At 40.1% G+C, this 22,298-nt stretch overlaps 1 protein-coding gene and 1 long non-coding RNA gene across 5 annotated transcripts; one reads left to right on the forward strand and one right to left on the reverse strand.

Moving 5' to 3' along the window:
- Positions 1-12: 12 nt before the first annotated feature.
- mfge8b (milk fat globule EGF and factor V/VIII domain containing b) lies at positions 13-19,802 on the reverse strand. 4 transcript variants are annotated; one of them, XM_086072968.1, is made up of 11 exons: positions 19,608-19,802; positions 11,431-11,553; positions 10,942-11,073; positions 10,537-10,569; positions 7,758-7,871; positions 6,880-7,061; positions 6,457-6,612; positions 5,370-5,514; positions 3,219-3,421; positions 2,732-2,887; positions 13-1,434 (listed from the first exon to the last, which is right to left on the reverse strand). In XM_086072968.1, the coding sequence occupies exons 1-11, from the start codon at positions 19,675-19,677 to the stop codon at positions 1,291-1,293; spliced, it is 1,458 nt and encodes a 485-aa protein (XP_085929094.1). In that variant the 5' UTR covers positions 19,678-19,802; the 3' UTR covers positions 13-1,290. The 4 variants fall into 4 exon arrangements, with proteins under 4 accessions (XP_085929094.1, XP_085929095.1, XP_085929096.1 ...); XM_086072969.1 differs by having other exon boundaries at positions 3,219-3,403; positions 19,608-19,801; XM_086072970.1 differs by lacking the exon at positions 10,537-10,569.
- LOC147175013 (uncharacterized) lies at positions 16,850-22,077 on the forward strand. The gene is made up of 3 exons (XR_015094545.1): positions 16,850-17,113; positions 17,800-17,842; positions 21,933-22,077. It is a non-coding gene; the product is annotated as an uncharacterized LOC147175013 (long non-coding RNA).
- The last annotated feature ends 221 nt before the right edge of the window (positions 22,078-22,298 follow it).

The following is a 22,298-nucleotide window of genomic DNA, read 5'->3' on the forward strand; positions in this document are numbered from 1 at the left end:
AAAACAAGTGGATGGAGTACATTTCAACATTTATTGTTGTTTGTTATAACGATACAAAGGCCAAACATGGGATGCGTCTCAGAAACACTTTACTGGCATCCAATGGATCCAGTCCAGTATAGCAGGAAAGCACACCAAACACCATAAAAAGACATCGACATCATATTTCAAATCAATAGAAAACCAGAAGAAGGGAAACACGATATTTACATGAAAGTGTCAAATGGAAGCATCATTAGTCTGCCACGTTGTTCAGTGTTTGGCGACCTTCCCCCTCATGCATTTTTCACGCCATCGCATTAATATACGCATCGTTATCGAAACCAGTGCGGCACAATAGCATAATATTGCACGAGCCCATAATTCATAATTTATGGGGGCGGAGAAGATGTTTCACATGTATAGCGGAGATGGGGGGGGGGGGGGGGGTGTTGATTTGAGTCTATTGATTTCTTTGTTTACCTCCGCATTGTTCTTATCCACAAACATTTTTTTAAATTTTTTATTATTTTTTTTTTTTTTTAAGTATTCCTTTTTAAGTTTTCCCATATATGCAAACACAAATATCAAAAGTGCCATTAAAGTGAATGTGGTGACCACAACAATGAAATGTTTCAGTAGCAAGTGATGCAGGTTTGCTAGCATACGACGTTCTGATCTTCCGTCAACGTGGGATAGTAAAAAAAAAAAATTAAATTAAATAACACGAAAGGAGAACAGCAACCTGGCCAAATTCAATGATTGTATGTGGCGATAATGTAGCAGCGCCACCAAACTAAGCATTTTGCTTTTAAACATGTGACTACAAAGCAATTATTTTGTTTTGTTCTGCTCGGTTTGGCCACCGACTTGGGTGCTTTTGTGATTCAGTGCGTCTGCAGCTTGATAAACCGCAGCAATAATCTGCAAACTCAAAAACGAGACGGTTGCGAAGGAAGCCAGTTAGGACGACGAGTGGAGAGTTTATATACATCACCGGCTTGCAAGGGTCTTGGGGGGGGGTTCTGCATGCAGCACCAACTATGCAGTGGGACCCTCGACGGAGGCTGAAGTGGTTAAACATCAGAGCGAGCGGACACCAGCCATGAGGACCCTCCAGTCTTTCACTCACTCTAACCAATGGCGGTGTTTGCTGCCCTCTAGAGCAAAGAACAAGGCAGTGCAGGCACAGCATGGGGGGGGGGGGGGGGGGGGGGGGTGAGGGGAGGGGGGAGGAAGGTGGGGGACGACATCAAGATTGTTAGTGGAGGTAGAGAAAAGGAGGAAGGGTCAGTGGGTTCCGGATCGTCGCTACTCGTCGCAGCCCAGGAGCTCCATACGCAGGGTGATGCTCTCGTGCCACTCCCACGGCAAGATGCGCACGAAGCGAGCGAAAAATGGCGGCTCAAACAGGTTCTTTTTGTGGACGTTGTTGTCGCTGTTGCCGGGGAAGATCTGAAAGAGTTGAGAGATAAAACAAAAATTTGAAAAATGCGCAAGCCAAGTGTCCATAATGGGAAAAGGCACATAAAAAGCTTGAACCATGAAATATATGAGAGAATATTGTGATTCTTTGTAAACAGAGTATTTATTATTCCTTTTGAACAAACAAATAAAAAAAATTGGGGGGGGGGGGGGAGAATCAACTTCCATATATTACTTTTGATTTGTGTCATATTTGATACATCCAGTCACAATGCTTTAAATGCGTACATTTATAACTGTCAAAATATGATAATAAACAAACATTAGCATTTCCAAAAATCTGAAAGAAATTTCACACCATTATTAAGTATTTCTCCTTTCTCAATTGGGGCGATCTTGCAAGGTCGCTGGAAAAGCCATTAGCTGGGTGATTACTGCCCTCTAATGGATTACCTGTGCAATGCGGTCAGAGTTTTAAAAAGGTAAAAAATATATATATATGATGCTCATGAAATAGAGGGCTCAAAATGCATTGTATTTACGCCAGGCGCCCCCCGCGCGACCCCAACCCACGCCTTACGCCGCCTGCGACACGCGCCGGAAGGCGCAGCGAGTACGTCCCATGGCGCCGGGGTAAGCGGCGATATTAATATGACACTTTGGCTTTATAGGGTTAAAAAAAAAAATCTGGTTACAATTTGTATGGTACTTTTTCTAATGCTTAGACACTTGATATTCACAAATGTACTCAAAAAAGCTTGGCAATGTGGTTACACAGGTCAATTGTGCACTGCCATCTAGTGGAAGATCATTTAATTGTTCTGCCTCCAAAGATGTAATTTGTCAACTTTGTGTTGATGCAATTAACTAATTTGCTCACAAAAAAGTATAAATATGTTCTATTTCATATGTTTTACGTGTCCCCAAAACATATTTATATAAAAGCATACAGAAGGCTTTGATGCAGCCTCTCAACTGCAAAGAACGTTGAAGAAATGGTAGTTAGCAGAGCATAGAAATGAACCAGGACCATGTTGAAAAAACCCCTCAATTACTCACAATTTTAAATAGATTTGTGAATAGCTATATTCTAGAAAACAGATAGAAATATACTTTTTTTCCTAATGAAAGAAGAGACTTTAATCTTTCTTTTGGTAGGTTTCCTGTTTTTTATAGCAATAGAGCACAATATTCTGTAGGCCTTGCAAAATTTGTCAAAATCCAGTAAAACAGCCGGGAGTGAAGGGGGTTACGTCAGTGAAAATAGCTGGGAGTGAATGAGTTAATAGAGTGAATGAGTTCGATTACTTGGTGACTTTGGACTAACCTTGTCATTATTTGCGGTCTCGTCCTTCACGATTCTCCAGAACTGTCCGTCATCACTGTGAGCCACTTTGAAGGCGGAGACAAACTGGATGCTGCCGAAGTCTTTGGCTCCCTGCGTGATGATGCCGGTGAGCTTTTTGGGTGATTGTAGATCCACCTGAGCATACACAAGATTTCCCTTTAAAAAGCGGTGGCAAAAGTACTTACAAGCTCTTCTTAACTTTAAGTAGGCTTAAAGGGGAAGTCGACCCCAATTTTTGTAATTTATTTTTTGACAATAATAGGTTCTATATGCAGCCCCACTAGCCTAAATACGGTATTATGGTTAATATAGCGCAAGTGGAATGTGAGTTGAGCAGCAAAATCCAGTTGTTTTTAATCCATCATGATGTTTAACAATGACTTCCCCTTTAAAAAATATATTTTGTACTTATTTTTCTTCCCACCACTGAAAAGAGCAATTTTCAGTATGAAGCCGCTCCTCCTACCTGCAGCCACTCCGATTTGTTGTTGGTGGCGGCGGTCCAGGCGTTGGTCTTGCCCTGTTTGTCCAGCCGGGCGTAGTGCGGATACCAGGTGAAGGCCTCGATGCCCCACGTGCGGAAAGAGCTGGAAGCCGTGATCTGCTGGTCCGACACCAGCCGGGACTTCATGCCCATGGGCTCTGAGCAACCTGAAGTGTTTGAGTACACTGAAATTGAGGCCCAGATGGAGAGTGGAATGACAGAAAGAGAGGAGAGGAGAGGAGAGGGAGGCAAAACAAAACAGGATAATAGACGGGGGAAGCGGCGCAGGCCAGCGGGTGATGTCAAGCAGCAGCAAACATGACGATGCAGAGAATGAGAAGAGCAGATGTGAAGCCTGCAGCGTGCAATCAGGTCACGGATGTACACTTTTGGGTCATCAAGTCGCTACGAGCAAGCTTGGAGAAGGCCTCGTTCTCATCTAGTACAATTTATCCCAACCTTTACAGACAATATTTTTTACTTGACATATAGACAGTTTAACAAATACTACATACGCAAGTAAATTAAGCACCTTCTGCCATCCACTGGAAGTGTAATGAGTTACACTTCATGGCATAGATCAGTGGTTCCCAAAATACGTGTACCCCTACGGGAGATATTAAAAGAGATTTCAAAAGTATATGTAAAAATTTCAGAAAAAAATCACATTTCATATCATTAATTTTATATTCAATCTCAGTGTCGCAAAAACCCAGTATCTCCCCCATACCAGAATGGTTCAATCCAACTTGTCATATGCCACCTAGAATCACCTGTCAGTTACTTGAAAACTTTATTTAAAATTCAGTTAACACTATTTCTTTTGGAGAGCTTTACTATTAGTCCAAAGGAAGACACTCAATGTTGATCATTTTTATGTGCACAAAATTAAATTAGTTCTTTTTTCGTTATATAAATTTATTTCTAAATAGTTCAAGAGATCACATAAATACAAAGCGTTCCAAAGTAAAAATAATAATAATAATAATAATTTTCAGACAATGATGGCACAAGTACTCAGTTTTAAGTCTTTTTGTTTTGTTTTTCCAATCAGAAATAGTTTGCGCTGGTTAGGGGGTACTTGGGGGAAGAAGAAAAAAACAGGGGGGGGGGGTTACGTCACTGAAAAAAGGTTGAGAACCACTGGCATAGACAGACAAAGACATTATTTGGAGTAAATAATGTTTCTCGCACTTAATTTGCAGAAATGACATAGTGGTTGGGAATGATTGATGTAGAAAAACAGTAATTTAGTGATTGATAACAGCCAAATACAATGCCAATAAGGCAAGTAGGATCACTTAAAACCGACTGGACGCTTAGTGTTACGCTTTCCTGCTGCATCAGTGCTTTCACAACTACAGTATATGTGACTGGGCTGATATACGAATGGCTGTTTGTTTATTATGAGTTCTACAATTGGGTGGCGACCAGTCGAGGATGGAGGTCAGCTGCAATCTATCCGACACTAATGAGAACAAGTGTGAAAGTGTAGTAGGGCGGCTCCCTCTAGTGGTAGGTAAGATGTTAAATGCATTGCATTCATTCTGTGTTGATTTTAAAGTAAAAAAATAATAATATTTGAATAGCCTTAGTGTTGTTGGTATGCACTTGTTTTTGTGAGAACACCTGATTTTTTTGTATTAACACCATAAAAGGTTTAGTTGCCCAACTGGAATGATGCTTTCCCTTTTTCCACCAGCAAAAATTAAGCTGCCATGCACAAGTCATACAGCGAGCGTCGGAAGTATAGAACAGGCACAGGCGTGCAAGTTGAACTTGAAACTGTCCAGCTGGGACATGATGAGATCCACGCATACAGTGGATAGATGGGAAAAAAATAAAATAAAAAAAAAAACACTTGAAGAATGCAGGATGCGGCATATTCAGATAGAAATCTGTAAACCATCATCACTTGCATTATTTATGTTGCAAGTTATGATCATGAGGTTTTGATTCATGCTGTAAAGGCAGTCATGGAACTCCTGATTGCAAAGTGAGGTCACCTTTTGGCCTACTCAGTTATCAGTTGAATGAAGGAAAATAAAGATCCCACGAGGAGGTTGGAAAGCTCGCATACATCAGCTGACTGTGTGTGTGTGTGTGTGTGTGCATGTGCGTGTGCGTGTTTACCGTTAAGCTCACAGCCCACCAGCTCCATGCGCAGTGTGCAGGCCTTACGACAAACCGCCGGGATGATGCGAATGTACTGAGCAATGATTGGCGGGTCAAACACGTTGGTTTTTGTGCCGTCATTGTCGACGTTTGCAGGGAATATCTGCGAAAAGAAACAATTGTACAAATGTGCCCACTGGTGCTTATGTTAAAAAGGAGACCTATTATGGAAATTGTAATTATAAATACAATTCCAAATTTAATCACTAGGGATGTTCGATACATAAAATTTCCCCAAAAACAATAACAGATTTAAAAAAAAAATAATAATGACATGTATATCCCAACTACAGCAAATTTCCTTAAAATTGAATGAAATTAATGGCAATTATATCGTTTCAATTTACTCATAAGAGTCATTTTACATAGAGTACACAATAAAATGAATTTTCCAAAATCAAATAAGATGAAACAACAATAACCCAGTAAGTAATTTAGTCATATATTCCATGTTAAGAATTCCTCAAGCCGTTTAGTGTGTGATGTTTAATTATATCTCGTTTTGATATCCATGCTTTTAATTTGGAAGGCTGCTCTGTATTTCCGCTTCCTGTATTCCCCCGTTCATTACGAATATAATGTAGTCTTAGTCTTAGAAAAGGAAAAAAACAAACAAAACAAAAAAAACGAATATAATGTAGTATGTACAAGAGATATAATTAGCATGGCACCGTTCTATTTTTAGCACCGCAGCTCGATGAACGAACGAGGCAATTAAGTGCACGGCAAACGTAAATGTGGCAATTAAACACGGCAAAGTTACGTGAGCTATAAACATATATAAACACACATTGAACCACAAATATAGGCGATATTACTCACAACAGGAGTACTTATTTATTCTCAGTAACGCACGCCGAAATGGCACTGCCCAAGTAATGAACAAGTGTTACCTTTTAAGGAAACAAAATTTTCGTTCCCCCCTAGTCCCTGACCAAATTATGGCCACAAGAGGGATACCTGGCATCCGTACTCGCCCATCCCTAATAATCACAATGCTAAGCAAAGCGCCACGTGGCTCTAGCGATGTGTTGCGTTCGCTTACTTGGTCCTTCCTCTGGTCCTCAGTCCTGTACACGGTGTACGTCTTGCCGTCCAGGCTGGAGGCCACTTTAAAGGCCTTGACGTATTCTGCGCTTCCAACGCGACTGGCGCCCTGCGTCACGATGCCGGTGAGGCGCATCTTGCTCTGAAAATTCACCTGAAAAAGCGTAGTTTTATCTTTGAGATTTGGATCTTATGGTTTAGAAGACTGTTGAGGAGAAATGTTTACTTAGCTGTAAGATATAAATTTTTAAAATTATACCAAATAAAATCAATAAATATTTTTACTGCGTGGTAAATATGGGTTACACTTAAAAGTTCGCCATTATATTCCCAAAAAATGTTGATGCACCAATATTTATTTTTTTAATGTATTCTCAGGAGATAAACCGCCAGCAAAATGAGTATTTTATCTCAGTCTGACCTCCAGCCACGGGTTCCTGTCGTGGGGGGCGGGGCTCCAGGCGTTCACTAGGCCTTTCATATTGAGGCGCGCCAGCTCGGGGCCCCAGCGCTGCAAGCCCAGGAAAGTGTAGCGGACGGACGAGGCGGAGATCTGGGACTCGGCCACGCCTCCGCCCTCCATGCCGAGCAGAGAGATGCAGCCTGTGGTGCAGGATGAGAAAAGCCCCGTCACTTGTCATTACAGGCAGTAGATGAGATTTTTGGTGAAAAGCTCAACAGCTGTGGTATAATTTTTTTATTATTATAAAATATATTGTGGATTACTCTATCCAAGGCGTAAATTTCATTTTACGCATAGGAAGTAACGTAATGTGAATTAATCTGTTGCAGCCTCAAACTATCACCATCTTAAAATGTTTAACACTCTTGACTGTCATGCAAGTGTAAAGAGGCGTTAAAGGCAAACTAAAAAAAAGTTTAAAATTAAAAAAATATTTAAAAAAATTAAAAACATATTTAATTTTTTTTAAAAACATATATTAAAATACAAGAAAATACGAAAATTGAAGTTTAAAATAAATATGACAAACCACCGAGCATTTGTCTATTTTCACATTGTATTCATTTATATTACATTAATATATTGTATATATAATAAATAAAAGTATTACTATATTAATATATCATATTTTATATTATTCTAGTCTAACATGCATTTGTCTACTACTCTACATGGCATTGCTGGAAAAAAAAAAGTGTCTTTTGACTATTCCCAAGCAGCCTACATGGAAAGCCAAGTTTGCGTTTCTTCTTAAATAGCGTGCACTTGCACAGCGCTTTTATCTACAAATCCCAGGAAGTGGGTTGTCGCATCCCCTCGGAACCGCGCACACTTACGCAGCTGACAGTGTTTGCCCACGTAGGGTGACGGGCAGTGGCATTTGAAATCCCCTTCCAGGTCCCTGCAGCTGCCTCCGTTCTGGCACGGCTGTCCGGCGCAGTCGTTCACGTCTGCGGGAGGAAGACGTATCACATCGGCATCAGGACATACACCATTTCACGCTGTTGTCAGATGAGAGGTTAGTAGATGCCATGCTGATTATACTGCAACTGTAGTAGAAAGGAATAAGCAGGGGTGCCTTTTATATTAATAATATGAGAGAGAGGATGCAAAAACACGACTGTATGCAGATTCTAAGTGGGGGGGGAAATGTGTCAATGCACTCTTGTGTGGTTTTGTGATTCATATCCAGCACACGCCCTGTGGAGAAAACAAACCTGCAGACACTGCACTGTATTGTATTTTCATTGAGGATGAGTCAAACAGGGTAATCATGCCAGATGAACGCATGTCTGCACCTCCTATTTACACCACTGGATGGCGCCAATGCAGGAAAAACTCGCGTGCATTCATCAGAATGTCACATTTCTCAGGCTCCAGTGTGGCTGAGGGGGCTTGAAAACATGCATGTCAACAACCTCAAACTTGAGATGACCACACTTTTTTCCATGCATAACGTTGCATTTGGCCCACACAAACAACTGTGGTGGCATCATCCCCCAAAAAAAGAAAAATATATGCTAAGCTACTTTCTATTGGTCCACATTGGACTGATTACAAATCAGATGCAGTCCTCTTTTTATTTTTATTTTTTAAGCCATGTCAATTGAATTTAAGAGGGACATACAGACTCCGTATTTTTAAAGCGGGCATAAAGTCAAAACATTTATTTGCAATAGTACATTTTATGTTCCTCACTAGTCTCAAGCCCACAGAAGTCATGGCTCACTTTTTTTTCTGCGTTTGGTCACTTGCGATGCACTATAAAAACAGTAACATCATCAGCATTCATGAAACAAATGTGGGATTTTAACCTGCCCACTGTGCCCCCATTTAATGAGAACGTTCTGCTTTTCCATACTGCACAGTTGCAGCTCTAACAACCATATAGAAGCACCCACTGCCCCGCTTCTTCCTCCCACTAACAAGAGAATAGAAAAAAATTATACGGCTCCAATCAAAATGCCCACTGTTGCTATGGTAAAGCAACCGGGGGGGGGGGGGGGGGGGGGGGGGGGGGGCTCGAGGCAATATATGGGGAAAAGATCAAACCAAACCACGGTTATTGAATTAAATCTTAAAGGCTTCCAGATGTGAAGTGTTTGGACCGTTCGTCAAGTCCATACAGTTGTGCCTTCAAAAATAGTTTAACAACCACTTGGGAGACAAAATGGAGACATGCAAATAAGATGGATGGATGGATGAACTGTCAAGACATACTCGAACTTCAAATGCCCAGTATGACATGTTGTACTGAGACGCACAATTGTGTCTTTCCTTTACAAAAAAAACAAAACGCTTTTGAACCTCCATACTTGTGCAGCAACCCCCCCCCCCCCCCCCACACACACACCCCAAACACGCATTAGTGGTGATTGCCATAAAGGCTTTTCACATTTGCCAGCGACAACAGACATGCTGCCATGAACGCGAGTCTGACATTGTCGAGAGGGCAGACTTAATTTGCCGTTCCGCCTCCACATTCAATTTCTTCCGCCCGGCAACAGAAGAGCCGCTGACGCGCTAAGCGCTAAGCATCCAGCGCTACTTCCTGTTGGCTAGGAATCCAAGTCATCCAGATATTTATAGCACTCTTTGGATTTTTTTCTTCTTCTTGGATTTTTTTCTTCTTCTATTAGTTATATTAAAAGATATGTCTGTTTTTCCTTCTTTTCTTGCCATTTCTGATGCCCCCAATTTAGCAATATAATGAAATGACCTTAATCACATCTAATCAGGATTGTTTCTATGGTTGCGTTTGTGTTAATCAAACAAGATGCTGCGAGTTATCAACGTGTAAAAACACAACGCAGGAGGTGGCGGCCATCAGCCCACACACCAACAAATTAGATGGCACTTAAACAGTCACAACACAATGTGGAGCTGTTACTGCCCCCCCACCCCCCTGGTATCAACTGACCTTAACAAGGTACCATACTATGGAGAAGCAAAACTGCCAAAATTAAAAATAAATAAATGACTAAATAAATAAATTACTAAAAGTTAAAATAAAATAGATATATCCATAAATAAATAAAAGTAATAATAAATACAAAAATAAAAACAGAGATTGAAAAAAATAAATAAATGACAAAGTAAATACAAAAATAAATAAAATATCAATCAATACATAAAAATTACATTTTTATGTTTATTATTATTTTTTTAATCTCGTTATTTTTTTCACTTTTATTGTATATTGCTATTTTTATTTATATTAAATTTTTGGGATTACATTTTTAAGTTATATTTTTTAACATCTGTTTTTGTTTTTACTTTTAGTCATTTATTTATTTTGAATTTTGGCAGTTTTGGTCCTCCATACCATACAACAGCCCCTGTGGTGTTGGGAGTTACTACCGCCGCCGCGGTAGCCCTTTCATTGCCGTAGTACAATTTAAAAAATATAAATTGGCTGCCTAAAAAAGGCAAAAACTTCTGAAGTGGAGATTTTGTGGCGTTTCAGTGTTAAGGAGGCTTCTCCTCTACTGGAAACAAGGAGAGATGCAGCATGCCCGTGTGTGCAAGCAGATCATTGATCTAGATACTGAAGACTTGGTGAGGTAAAGCAACACACACACACACGCACTTTACGAATTTCCCTACTACGGTTACCTGTTCTTGAGCTTAAATCCGCCCCATAGACACCTAAAAGGATAAAAAGGCAAAACATGATCAAACGTAACAAGTCCCATTTGGCCCCACGTGTTCCTTCATTGTCATTTTGCAGAGAGTCAAGCAAGCAAACAGCGGCCATCTGGCTGTGCGTGTGTCCACGAGACATTCCGAAAAGCCTAGCACCATGTCGTCCCCGAGTGAAGCTCACATAAGGCTGGCGCCGACGCTCATGTCAGCTTGTCACTTAACAGGTGGGCCTGTTTTCAAATGATTTGCATCCGATTCGGTAATGACAGCCGATGTCACATTTCATCCATTTGGCGCCTCCGCAGCGGGATTTACAACTGTTACGAGGTTAAATAAATAAATAAATAAATAAATTAGCGTGGCATGCGCACTCACTGTTTTGACAGTGGACACCCTCAAATCCTGGCTGACACTTGCAGACGTACTCGCTGAAGACGTCGCCGCGGCGCGAGTGGCCCGTCGCTGCGCATATGCCGTCGTTCTTGCACGGGTTGGGCTTACAAGGACCTTGTAAAAGAGAAGATGAGGCGAGTTCAACAACAATTAAAGAGCATGACTTTTAAATAAATTTAAAATTAAATTAATTTTTAATTGAGCAATCTATTCTTTCATTTAAAAAAACAAAAATCCCAATTTTAATTAAGGCTCTATTTTGAGCCAACCTTCAGTTTGGTAAATTCATGGATTTACACAAATTAATTCCCAAAATTACTTACCATGGCATGTTTCACAGAATTTTGTAACTCATTCATAAGACAAGAGGCTGTATCAAAAATTCTCTCGATAAAGACTACAAATAATGAACATGTAGCAAAAAACGAGGGAATCAAAATATTAGGAACATTTTATATGAATAAATTTCACCTTTCTCAGTCTCGATGCATGTTTCTCCAGTGAAGCCGTCAGGGCAGATGCAAATGAACGGAGCTCCTTGTCTTGTCACGCATGTTCCTCCATTAGAGCAAACATTCACCTTACACAGATCACCTGCATAGAAAGAGAAGCAGATCAAAATCCGTTCAGTTTTTCTCCACAGGTCGCTGTTCCGCTCAGGCACACCTGTGCAATAATCATGCTTTTCAACCAGCACTTTCATATGCCGCACCTGTAAATTAGATGGATCGTTTTGGCAAAGATGATACGCTCACACAGAGATTTTAACAGATTTGTGAACAATTTTAAGAGGAAAACGCTTTTTGTAGTAATCATGAGAAAATGGAAGCAAAAACAAAAGTGTAGATAACTACTAAATAGCACCAACCAGCAGATGGCGCAATTAGTTACGGCCTTGTTTATTTTACTGACTGACTCAAGAGAGGAAGAAGTCAATGGTTCACAAGGAGGTTAAGTTAGCATTTCCACAGGATTGATGTTGGCTTTCACACCTTTTTTTTTTTTTAACTTAGTGTTAAGTTCTTAGTTAACTTACATTTCCCCTTTATTCTTTGATACATGTGCTACAGAGCAGAGAAAGTAAAGTGCTGCAATTTGAACGCGATGGCCTGAACAGCTGAGTCAACCACAGTGTAAACAGAATACAAAGACTGGAAGCGTCCATGCCGCACGAACGTGACAATCGGGCAGCTCTCCACTCTGGTAGTCAAACAGGCAGCATGCGAGTAATGGAAACTTGGCAGTGATGGGGAATCTAGCAGCTTTCAAAATGAGTTTAAAAGCTGGAGACAGAGGTGGAAGTTGTGTACTGAGGGACCAACCAATTTGTGAACATAATCCAATCTGAAAGGTTGTCAGAGTTTTGGGGGGAGAAGAAAAAAAAACGTTTTTCCCCAGTGAGCAAACTTTAATAAAATTTGCTCCAGGGTCAGAATCATAAAAATGTACAGGTAATGTTAAGTAGACTGTAAACTGTCAGTATTTTTAAATTAAATTAATTAATAAAAATAAATAAAAACAGATCAACAATCCCAAAAACAAATGAATAAAACAACTGAATATGGCAACTTGTTCAAGAGCAAATGGACAATGAATGAATAATTAAATGACGCTAAAATAAAAGTGTGTCTGACAGACACAAGAAGTATAAATATACATTATTATTATTTACATTAACATCTGCTTAAATGTGTGTGCAAAATGAATATTACAAATATATATGCGGCCAGATATGCTGCAACTATTTCCAGTTTTGTTAACTTTACTATTACTTTTGGCATTGAAAAAAATATATATATTTCGCGTTCATTTAATTTCTTTCCAGACAACTTTTAGTTGAACTCCAAATTATTATACACAGCATTCCAATTTAGTTGGTTCCAGTCTATATATAGAGTATGAGAGAAATATGCAAACACGAAGGCAGGAAAGACCAAGTTAACAATTACAATTCACATAATTGTAAATGAGGTTGGACCGCAAGTGTAAAATTGATGGTTTTGCGCTTCCGTGCCACCGAAACATGCTAAAAATGTGCTTTCTCGCCGCCTCACCTCCATGAAAACAGACTTGAAAGGAGTACACGTTTATTTTTTAGAAACCCAAAATAAAGTTTCATAGACATGTCATTTCTCAGGCCAATTTTGGAAACGTTGTCACTTTGTCTGAGTCGTATACTCCTTTCCAAACTGCATCGTGAAATAATCTAATTACATAGGCTGTAATTAGAAGAGCTAAGTGCGGCCCACTATTTTAATCTACGCGCGTAAAATAAGGCGCAGCCAACAACATGGGTAGATTTAATTGTAATCCATTTAGGCACATGAGAGCCAGACGAGGCCACTTAAGGGAATGAACTGTGATTTCAATTTGGGATTTGGTGTTTATTGGAGCCGTAACCTTAAAGCCGTTTTGATATCTGCGAGGAGACTTGGGCAGACTGAAATCCGACTGCAAATAAGTAATAAGGGCGGTATGGAGATTTGTGACGCATCAGTCAAGGCGGTCGGCCATGAGACGGCGGTCAAACCGCCGAAGCCTCCCGGAAAATCCCAGTTATGGTGCCAGCGGCGCTGTGATAAGCGTGTCAAAGTAAACAAAATGGAGCAGATAGGAGGAGAAATACTTTTCCTAATCTTGGCCTTGAGCACAAAGGTTTCGGTGCCGTGTTCATGAGGCGGAAGACAAAGCTAAAGTGCTGTTGTGGTTTGCCTCCTCTTTGAGGACTTCTCCCAACATTATTGCTTCGAACTGCTCTGACGGACATTTTAACTGAAAACGAGCAGGAAGGAAGGCACTTTTGGAAACGCAATTACTCAGCTCAATATGAACTCTGGCTTCAAAAAACAAGTTCAGAACATGCCATTAACTCAATTCACTCCCAGACATCTTCACTGAAGCAAACCCCTTTCGCTCCCGGCTGTTTTCCCACAGAATGTTGTGTTCTATTGCTATAAAAAGAACCAACCAAAAGAAAGATTAGAGTCCCTTCTTTCATCAGGGGAAAACAAAAAAAGAAGTATATTTGTATCCCCTTTCCATTTTGCAGCAATTAGCATTAGAATATAGCCAGGTTTTATCATTATTCATATTCCTGTTGAAAACACTGGCAAAAAAAGCTTGTTGCAACATGACCCTTGGCTGATCTCTTATACTCTGCTGCCACCTGCTGGCCGTTTTTGTAATAACTACCATTGCTTTAAGCCACCTCTTCATGTTAGAAGCTGCATCAAAGCTTTCTGTATGCTGTTGCATAAAAACAAAAATGTATTAATACGTTTTTGAGAGTAAAGTACAAAGTATTAAACATATTTACACATTTTTGGGTTTGAATGAGTCTTTAAGAGTAATATATAAAAAATGATTTAAAAAACAATTGAGAATTTTCCGCATAGTTAATCAATGAAATGCAGTTAAATTGCCATCCCTAAAACAAACCCCAAGTAAAGCTTTTCATTCCATTAGCCTAATTTTAATAATTTTAAACTGTCACAATTTCAATAAAAACTACCAATATGCTTGCTAAAAATCTCCCCCACCTGACATCCGTGTAGATTCTCAGTCAACCAGTTCATAATAATCATCCACAAATGTTGAATCGGCAAGTGGGCTCTACGTTTTTGTTAAATGTCACGTTTTCCAAAACGTTAAAATGACTCGAGCAAAAAATGCTATTAAGATAATCCTTTTTAAATAAATCTGCTCCCGCGGCTTCAGTATCTACAAGAACACATCATCGACTGTAATGACTTCCTGTTTTCAACCGTTTGATCTGCTTTGCAAACATTGTGTCATTCTCTTTGGGTTTCCGGTGGACTTTAGCACAGCAAGCTTGTTTTGTAGACATGTTTAGATTTTCACTTAGAAATAAAATAATTTCAAGTGCTATTGAGTTTCGAATAAGACTCCAAAAAAAAGTATAAAATTAAAAAAATATATATATATATATATATATATATATATAGAAATGTAATCAGCTAGGCCTGGAGCATTACATATTGTGGTTGGAACAACCTCACCAAGTTCCCGGGTTGATTCGAAGCCATGAGAGGCTGTGCTTGGCAGAACAATTCTTTCCCACAGGGCAATGTGCCGTCCTCGCTCACAGTGAGTCATGGTCTACGCCTCGGCCCGACACAGCGGGTCTGACGTGATTTCGCAAAACTTAATCCTGAAGGAATGAGGACCGAAATGGGCAGTCATGTGATGCCGAGGAAGAAGACCACAAGGACAGGGACGTCGAGACTAAAGGGAGTGAAAATGGAATGATTATCCAGAGTTGGTCTTATGTCGTCACCGTGTTCACTCTTCAGGGAGTGAAAGTGAAACGTTCAAACTGCCACCACCATAAAACAATGACTGCGCGAGGGAAGATAAGCAGTAAAGGACTATGGCTGGGGGAGGTGATTTGGCCAACTCTGTTTTGCTGACCACTAAAATGAGTCAACATAAGTTTCTGCCCCAAAACTATAATTAATCATTTTAAAACCGTAGCTAACCGTAACCATGTTTGGAGCCGAGCATCTTCCACTAAAACGCCAAACTCTTTGAAGTGATTGATTGCTCGTGTAAAGGGACGTGATTTGGAGGGAAATGTCACAATCTGTACAAAAGTAATTTTATAATACAGTAGACTACATTTGCATTTCATTTGAATGAACTCTGAAGATTTAAAGACGGTTTTTGATTAACCTCGCAAGCCAGATTGATAATTGTGATTCAATCGAGGGAGTTTTCTTCACATTATCAATTTGGGACTTCACTCAGCAGATCCGTTCGGGGAAAGGAGGGGCTTGCTGTACAATACTCCCAGCTGATTGGACGATGCAACATCTTTGCACATTTGCTTTGACCGATCAAGGCAATGAATGAAAATCGCATCTTCCGTCTCATCTTAGGGAGGGTTGTGGGTGGGGGAGGGGGGTGCACGAACATCTTTACCAGGTAAAAAAATGAACGAAGCACCTCTCGCTGTTCAAACTCAACAAGGAAACGGTGAGTAATTACTCAAATTAATAAAGAAATTTACATACAGACTAACTCCGGGTTAGCATGCTGATATTTACTTACTTATACAGTGGAACCTCGAAGTTTGAATGTCTCGGAACTCGTACTAATCGGACTTCGACCCAAAAATCGGAGTAAAAAATGCCTCGAAGTTTAAACTCTTTTTCGGAGTTCGAACACCCAAGCAAAGCAAGCTAAGCCGAACGTACCTTGAAAACGGGTAGCCGAGTGAAGCACGTTGCGGTAGTTGAGACGATGTGCACTGCTCAAGTCCAGTTAGATCGTGAATGCCCCGCCCAGACGTGCTCCATACTCGCGAGTGCATTTTGATTTTTCCACAACAATTTTCTTCGCCTTGGGCCCAAAGAAACTGAACTAAAGCTAGCATTAGCATTAGCATTAGCATTTGCATTTATCTTCCACTGATGCCATCACACCACAACAAAAAAGGTACAGGGTGTGAATGTAAAAAACAAATAGAAATTAAAATAGGAATTTTCTGTTTTTGGAGCTTGGGAACTGATTAATTGCATTTACGTTATTTCATATGGGGGGGAAATGTTTTGGAGGTTGAACAATTCCGACTTTGAACACTTGGCAGGAACTAATTATGTTCAAACTCAGAGGTACCATTGTACAACTATTATTCATTTTTTGTTAAAGGATTTGGTGAGAAAAATAGAAAATTAGCCATTTTTGTCCAAATTTTCCTTCCAGACTGAAAAGAACCAAGAAGTGATGCAGCAAGCTCGATCTTGAATCGGACACCTGAGGTCAGACAGGAGTTGCCGACATTTGCGATTTGAACTCTAAGACTGGGGGGGGCCTTTTACTTTGGATTTTCTGCTGACAGTAAGTACCGGTACGGTACGAACTTTGCACACAGTAGATGTTTTGCCCAGATTGCTCCGTCATGCACACACTTGCATGTGTGCGTAAGCGCCTGGCAGGGAGTGTGGGAACGCTACTCGTCTACAAAAAGGTGGGAACGCGGCCCGCGCGATCACACCAGCGGTCCTGGTGGCGGGTGCAGTCGCACCTCTGAGGAGGCGGGAGCGGGAGCGAACAACGTATGTGAGGAAGCAGCAGAGAGCCTCAAGTAACCCCAGCCTGTCTATTAGCAGGCTCAGCGGGGCTCCAGCTGCAGGTGAGCTTTGTGTAATCTGTAAGTGCTGCTCCAGAGCTGCACAGCCATCTGCTGCATTGCTTTAAAAAAAAAAAAAAAAAAACATTAGAGCCAGCTGCTAAAAATACACGCGAGCGTCACACATCGTCAACAAAACAAGCTCACTCACTGAATGTAACTGAGCCACAACTGTCAACAATTGTGTCAATTCGGACACATTTTGACAGTATTTCCCCTCCTGTAAATGTACTTTATTTTTTTCCTAGTAAGGATCATTCTTGCTCTGCTATTAAGTGTAAAATATTCAACATGGCAGATTGGAAAATGGGTTTGGAAGATATCAAGAGGCTTAAATTAGAAGATAGTCCATGTTCCAATGAAACATTGATTAAGGAAGCTATTTTAAATTTAAATGTGCTGGTGGGGCAATCTATCTCATCTTGGTGGAGATTGCATTGGAGGGGGGGGGGGGTTAATCTTCCCCCCTTTCAATCTATTATCTCTTATTCAGTGAATTCAGACACAATCAGTGAATCGGACATACAATTTAGAGTAGAGGTCATTCCCTGCCAAATTTTAACCAAGCAGATTTTGATTTTAATGAAACTTGGTGTACTGGTTGACAGTGATGGCACAACGCTAAAACTCAAATTTTAGGTCAATCTGAGCTGCGGACGAATTTTGACTTCTTTTTTTTTTTCAAAAAGGGGCGTGGCCGCCTCCCAGGAACTGCTGGGTCAATCTAAACAGGTATTGTTGGAAATTCAATGATTCCAAATTTGTTACCAATTATAAGATTGGTGCATATTTTAGGTACTTGACCTTTTAACCTCTAATTTGTGGATCACACGACCTTAATAAAACTTTTCATGATATGTAATCTCACTCCCAAGCAGCAATAATGAGTCAAAGTATCAATACCATCGTGAACTATCTTTGAATATCTGCATTAGTGCGCATAAATTAAAAGAAGTGAAGGGTCACCACGAACGAGCCAGGCATGAGACCAAATTTTGCCTCAGTTCACTCGACTGCCTGATGAGTTTCTTGCTGAGGGAAAACGACGACCTAACAAGAAGGCCAGCTTCCACCTGGCTCACTTCATCGGTTAGATAACCTGCTAGGTCAGCCCCAGTCGCTCATGACTCACGCACGCACGCACTGTAAACATTTTGCAGCTGGGAGGGACCACAACAAAGTTCTCTGGAGTCGGTTGGGCACGTTTAGTTAAGAGTGGGAGGTTCATTGACATGTCTGTGTTGGCTGGAGCCTGCAAAGTGACTCAATGCCGAGGTCAGGCAGCGGGGCCGCACCTACGCGTTGTCTCTCAATGCGCTGTGAGGGACACAGATGTTTGGATTGGCATTCTCAAGAGCCGGCGCAATACACTGTGCTCCATTTCCCCACAGGAAATAGCTTTAAGTCTATTAATTTGGTCCAGGGTCAAGGTTTCACCTTCTAAAACCTTAAAGCAATGTTTTAATACACATTTTAACATTCAAAGCTGAAGAAGAAAAAAAAAAAAACTTTCATTTACCAACAGCCTCTCGGGCACTTGCGATGAAACAAGAACAGTATTCTTTCATAGCATAATTTGCACCATTTAAACAATCACACTGGTCAACATGTGTTTCCTAAAAAGAAGATAAACTACTGATGTCACACTGAAAGATGACATTCATTATTGAAATGTTTCTTTTGTATTTGATTGCATACAATATTCAAATCAGGGATGGGTAACTGGCAGCCTCTCCGTTTCCCATCCCTGATTTTTTTTTTCCATTTATTGGAATATTTATTTACTACCATAATAAGTTGTTTGTTTTTAAATCCATCTTCTATTGTGTTTGTGCTCAATCCTGTTGCAGGTGAACTGGAGTCGAGCCTAGCTGACTATTAAGCAGACATGAAATGGCAATTGCAGTTTCAATGAGTCCAAAAGTTGAATTCAACACGAGCTTAGAATATGTGTGAGGAGGAAAAGAACCAGGCCATTTTTTTTTATTCCATCAGTCTAAATGTGTTTGATGCATTCAAAGGCAAACAAAGCCAGACGCCAGTGGCATGACGTTAACGCTGGACAAACATAATGGCTCATCATGTGATTTTGAAAGGGGTCACGATACACGACCACTGCCTCTGGGTGGACATTCTAATACCATTCCCTGAAATGGGAGCAGGAAACTCTTGACTATTGTTTTGATTTTGTCGGTAACGGATTTTTCCGAGCCCGGAAAATGTCACGTAAATCTCGCATTCCCACTGGACGCTCACACGACCGTAGCTTGGATTTCAGCACCAAAGAGTTGAATTAGAGACGTTATTTAAGCCAAAAGTAGCATTAAACCATCACTCAAGCCTCAGTCTCAACATTCTTGAAGAAAGACAAAAGAAGAGATCACGAAACAGTATATTGGCGAGTCAGCAAGCAATTGACCGTCGTTGGCGGTTTAAACTTGTCATCAACCCGCAATAAAAACAAAAAAAAGGAGAGGGGGTGAAGTGAACTACTTACCGTTCACTCCGGGCAAGAGTCGAGCTGTGAAAAGTTGCAGCAAGACGAAAAAAAGCGCCTGCTGTTTCATTTCTGCCAAGATATCAGACCGTGTGGTGGTGCTACGTTTACTTGAAAACACTGGTGGAAAAGACAGTCGACCGCTCGTATTTGTCGTCCTTGCTCCACATGAAGCTCGCGCCTATGAATTTAGAGGCGCCAGGCTTATATAGAGTGGGGCACGTGCGTATCCGCGGTCAGCCAATCACGAGCCACGCTTTACATGGTAGCCACACCCCCAAAAGTGCCTTGTCTCCACTGTTGAGAGGAAAAATGCACAACGTACAGGATACTTTATGGTTGGATCACGTGTCGTGTCGGTGCTGGTGCAGAAATATATGGAATGTCAATGTACATGTGTTGAAGAACTGCAGGATCAAAATGAGCTATCTTAAACCAGAAATTAGAATTACTCAAATCTAAAGAAAAAGCAAAACACATGCATTCTCCCATGGGATATGCTGAGGACTCACAACATCTTATTGGTTTCGCTGCGTCCGTGTGAATGTTTAAAAGAGTATCGATGAGTGGATTGATATGCTTACAGTTACATGCAACTAGGTCGTTTCTACTTGGCGCATTCATCAATATGGTCACAAATACATTACAATAATACCCAGGGTTATTGGTGTTGTACTGTGTGTGTACACCCCCACATAATATTGTTGCTGTCTTTTTTAATATAGAAGAATAATCATCTTTATTTGCCATGTAAATAAAATGTGACTGTTGCATTTGACATCCTTTACTTACCACTTGGCCACAAACATACTTGACTGTGTTCCACTTAATCATTTCTCGTAGACAATTCCAGCAGTAAATGTTTCTATCGGCATCGCAACATTTTGATTCTGTTGGGACTATTTGTGGTTTTGCACCTCCTCTTCTTTGCTTCACATAAGGACATACTGTATGTCTCACAACCCCAGCAGTAGTGTGAACGTCATCTGCACGCATGATTTTGTAGCCTAGTAACAAGCCCAAGACTGCAATTTTAAGCATCCCTTTGATTCTTAAAAATAAAAAAAAATAACATTTTGCTTTCTTGCATTTTTCCAAACTGGTTGTTCGGAACTAGAACACCCTGGCAGTCAACAAGAGGAATTTACACTGGGATATACAAAAAATGTGTTTCACGTGCCTCGTTTCAAGTGGAAAAAAAAAAGTTAACCACAGACAACCCATGACAGTGACATGACAAAGGCAATATACTGTAACTAGGGGTGGCAAATCCAGGTCCAGAAAGTAAACACCCTGCCACAGTTTGGCTTTAGCCCCTGAAGCTAGCTAGCTAGTTCCCTGGCAGGTAAACTTGTTTTTTTTTTTAAGGTCTAATCAGACAGTAAAATGTTTAACTTATTAAAAACCGACAAGGTTTGCTTCGTATTAACCCTCCTCAATGTCCTTCCAAAGCCTTCAATTTAATTACAATAAATCAATAATATGGCATTGTGGTTAAAATTGCGTTAGTGGAATGAACTCTTTGGTGCTCACTGATCTGATGTAATGCGTGAGGTCAACATGTAACCTCCTCATGTTAGCGTTACAGACACGATGTACAATAATTTTTTTCTCATGGCTACATTTGACAGCCAGTATAAGAGCTGCATTATTATGGGAAAAAAATTCAAGGAGACAGAACCCCTTTTTGATCCTAATCCCTAATGGAAAACATAATCCTATCAACCCACAACTTTGTCATATTGCACTTTGAAGCAGTACAGGCTTATCATATTTAGTCTTTTTAAAATATACATCTGGGACTGGAAGACATGTCGCAACTGACATTCTGAATGCATTTATTATGTTTAGTTAAGCAACACGACTAACACCACTGCATTTTATTCACTAATTTGAATATATTACTGGATAGACTTTTGAAGCCGTGAGGCCGCCATATTACTCCTCCTAAGAAACGTTTCTTGGCATACGATCCTATTCATTTACAGTATCGAAATTGGAGAACATTTGAGACAGTACTTAGTAGAAACAGCATGATTTCTAATATTTAAAATTTGTTAAACATAAACAAGAGGACTTCAGGCATTTTACAACTTGCCTTAAATACATGTATACATTTTATGCTTTAATGATGTTTACAGGAGGAACCGTGTACAGTTTACTGAACTGTACTTCAACAAAAGATGCCTCTGCCAAATCTAATATTGGGGTCCAAGGAACTGAGCGGTCTTGTTAATTTTTTTTGAACATGTTAAAAAATAGTGACCAATTCGAGAAAAAAATTATCATTAGCCTAATAGAATATTTGCATATTGTTTATTTCAGAATGTTTCCAGAACGCAAGGGGAAAAATAACAAGAACATCAAAGAAGAATCCAGTTGCCTCAATTCAACCTTTGGAGATACAGTACCATTAACCTGGATGATGAAGAATCTACACAAACATCAAGAAAAATAAATAAAAAATAGCAGTCACATTGGTATTTTATTTTATATTGTACAATTAAAAATGGCGATTGGCGGAAGAAACATTAGAATTAGCATTAATTATTTTGGAGCAAATTAGATGGCGCAGGTGGCAATAATAGCAATAAACTATTTTAATGCAAATATACTGTACCAGGTAATGAAAGGATGGATCATATATATATTGATTATGCCGTTACAGACAGTACAGTAGTACAGCTATAG

The sequence above is a fragment of the Leptonotus elevatus genome, chromosome 4 (assembly GCF_054856555.1).
Source record: "Leptonotus elevatus isolate MCC_2025b chromosome 4, RoL_Lele_1.0, whole genome shotgun sequence".
NCBI classification, from domain to species: domain Eukaryota; kingdom Metazoa; phylum Chordata; class Actinopteri; order Syngnathiformes; family Syngnathidae; genus Leptonotus; species Leptonotus elevatus.

What these genes read in the sequence shown, in the direction of transcription:
- mfge8b (XM_086072968.1), bottom strand. Translation starts at nt 19,677, where the DNA reads ATGAAACAGCAGGCGCTTTTTTTCGTCTTGCTGCAACTTTTCACAGCT. An exon ending in ACTCTTGCCCGGAGTGAACG is followed by an intron (nt 11,554 to 19,607) that starts GTAAGTAGTTCA and finishes CTTTCTATGCAG; the next exon opens with GTGATCTGTGTAAGGTGAAT. An exon ending in ACAGGAACCCGTGGCTGGAG is followed by an intron (nt 6,613 to 6,879) that starts GTCAGACTGAGA and finishes ACGCTTTTTCAG; the next exon opens with GTGAATTTTCAGAGCAAGAT.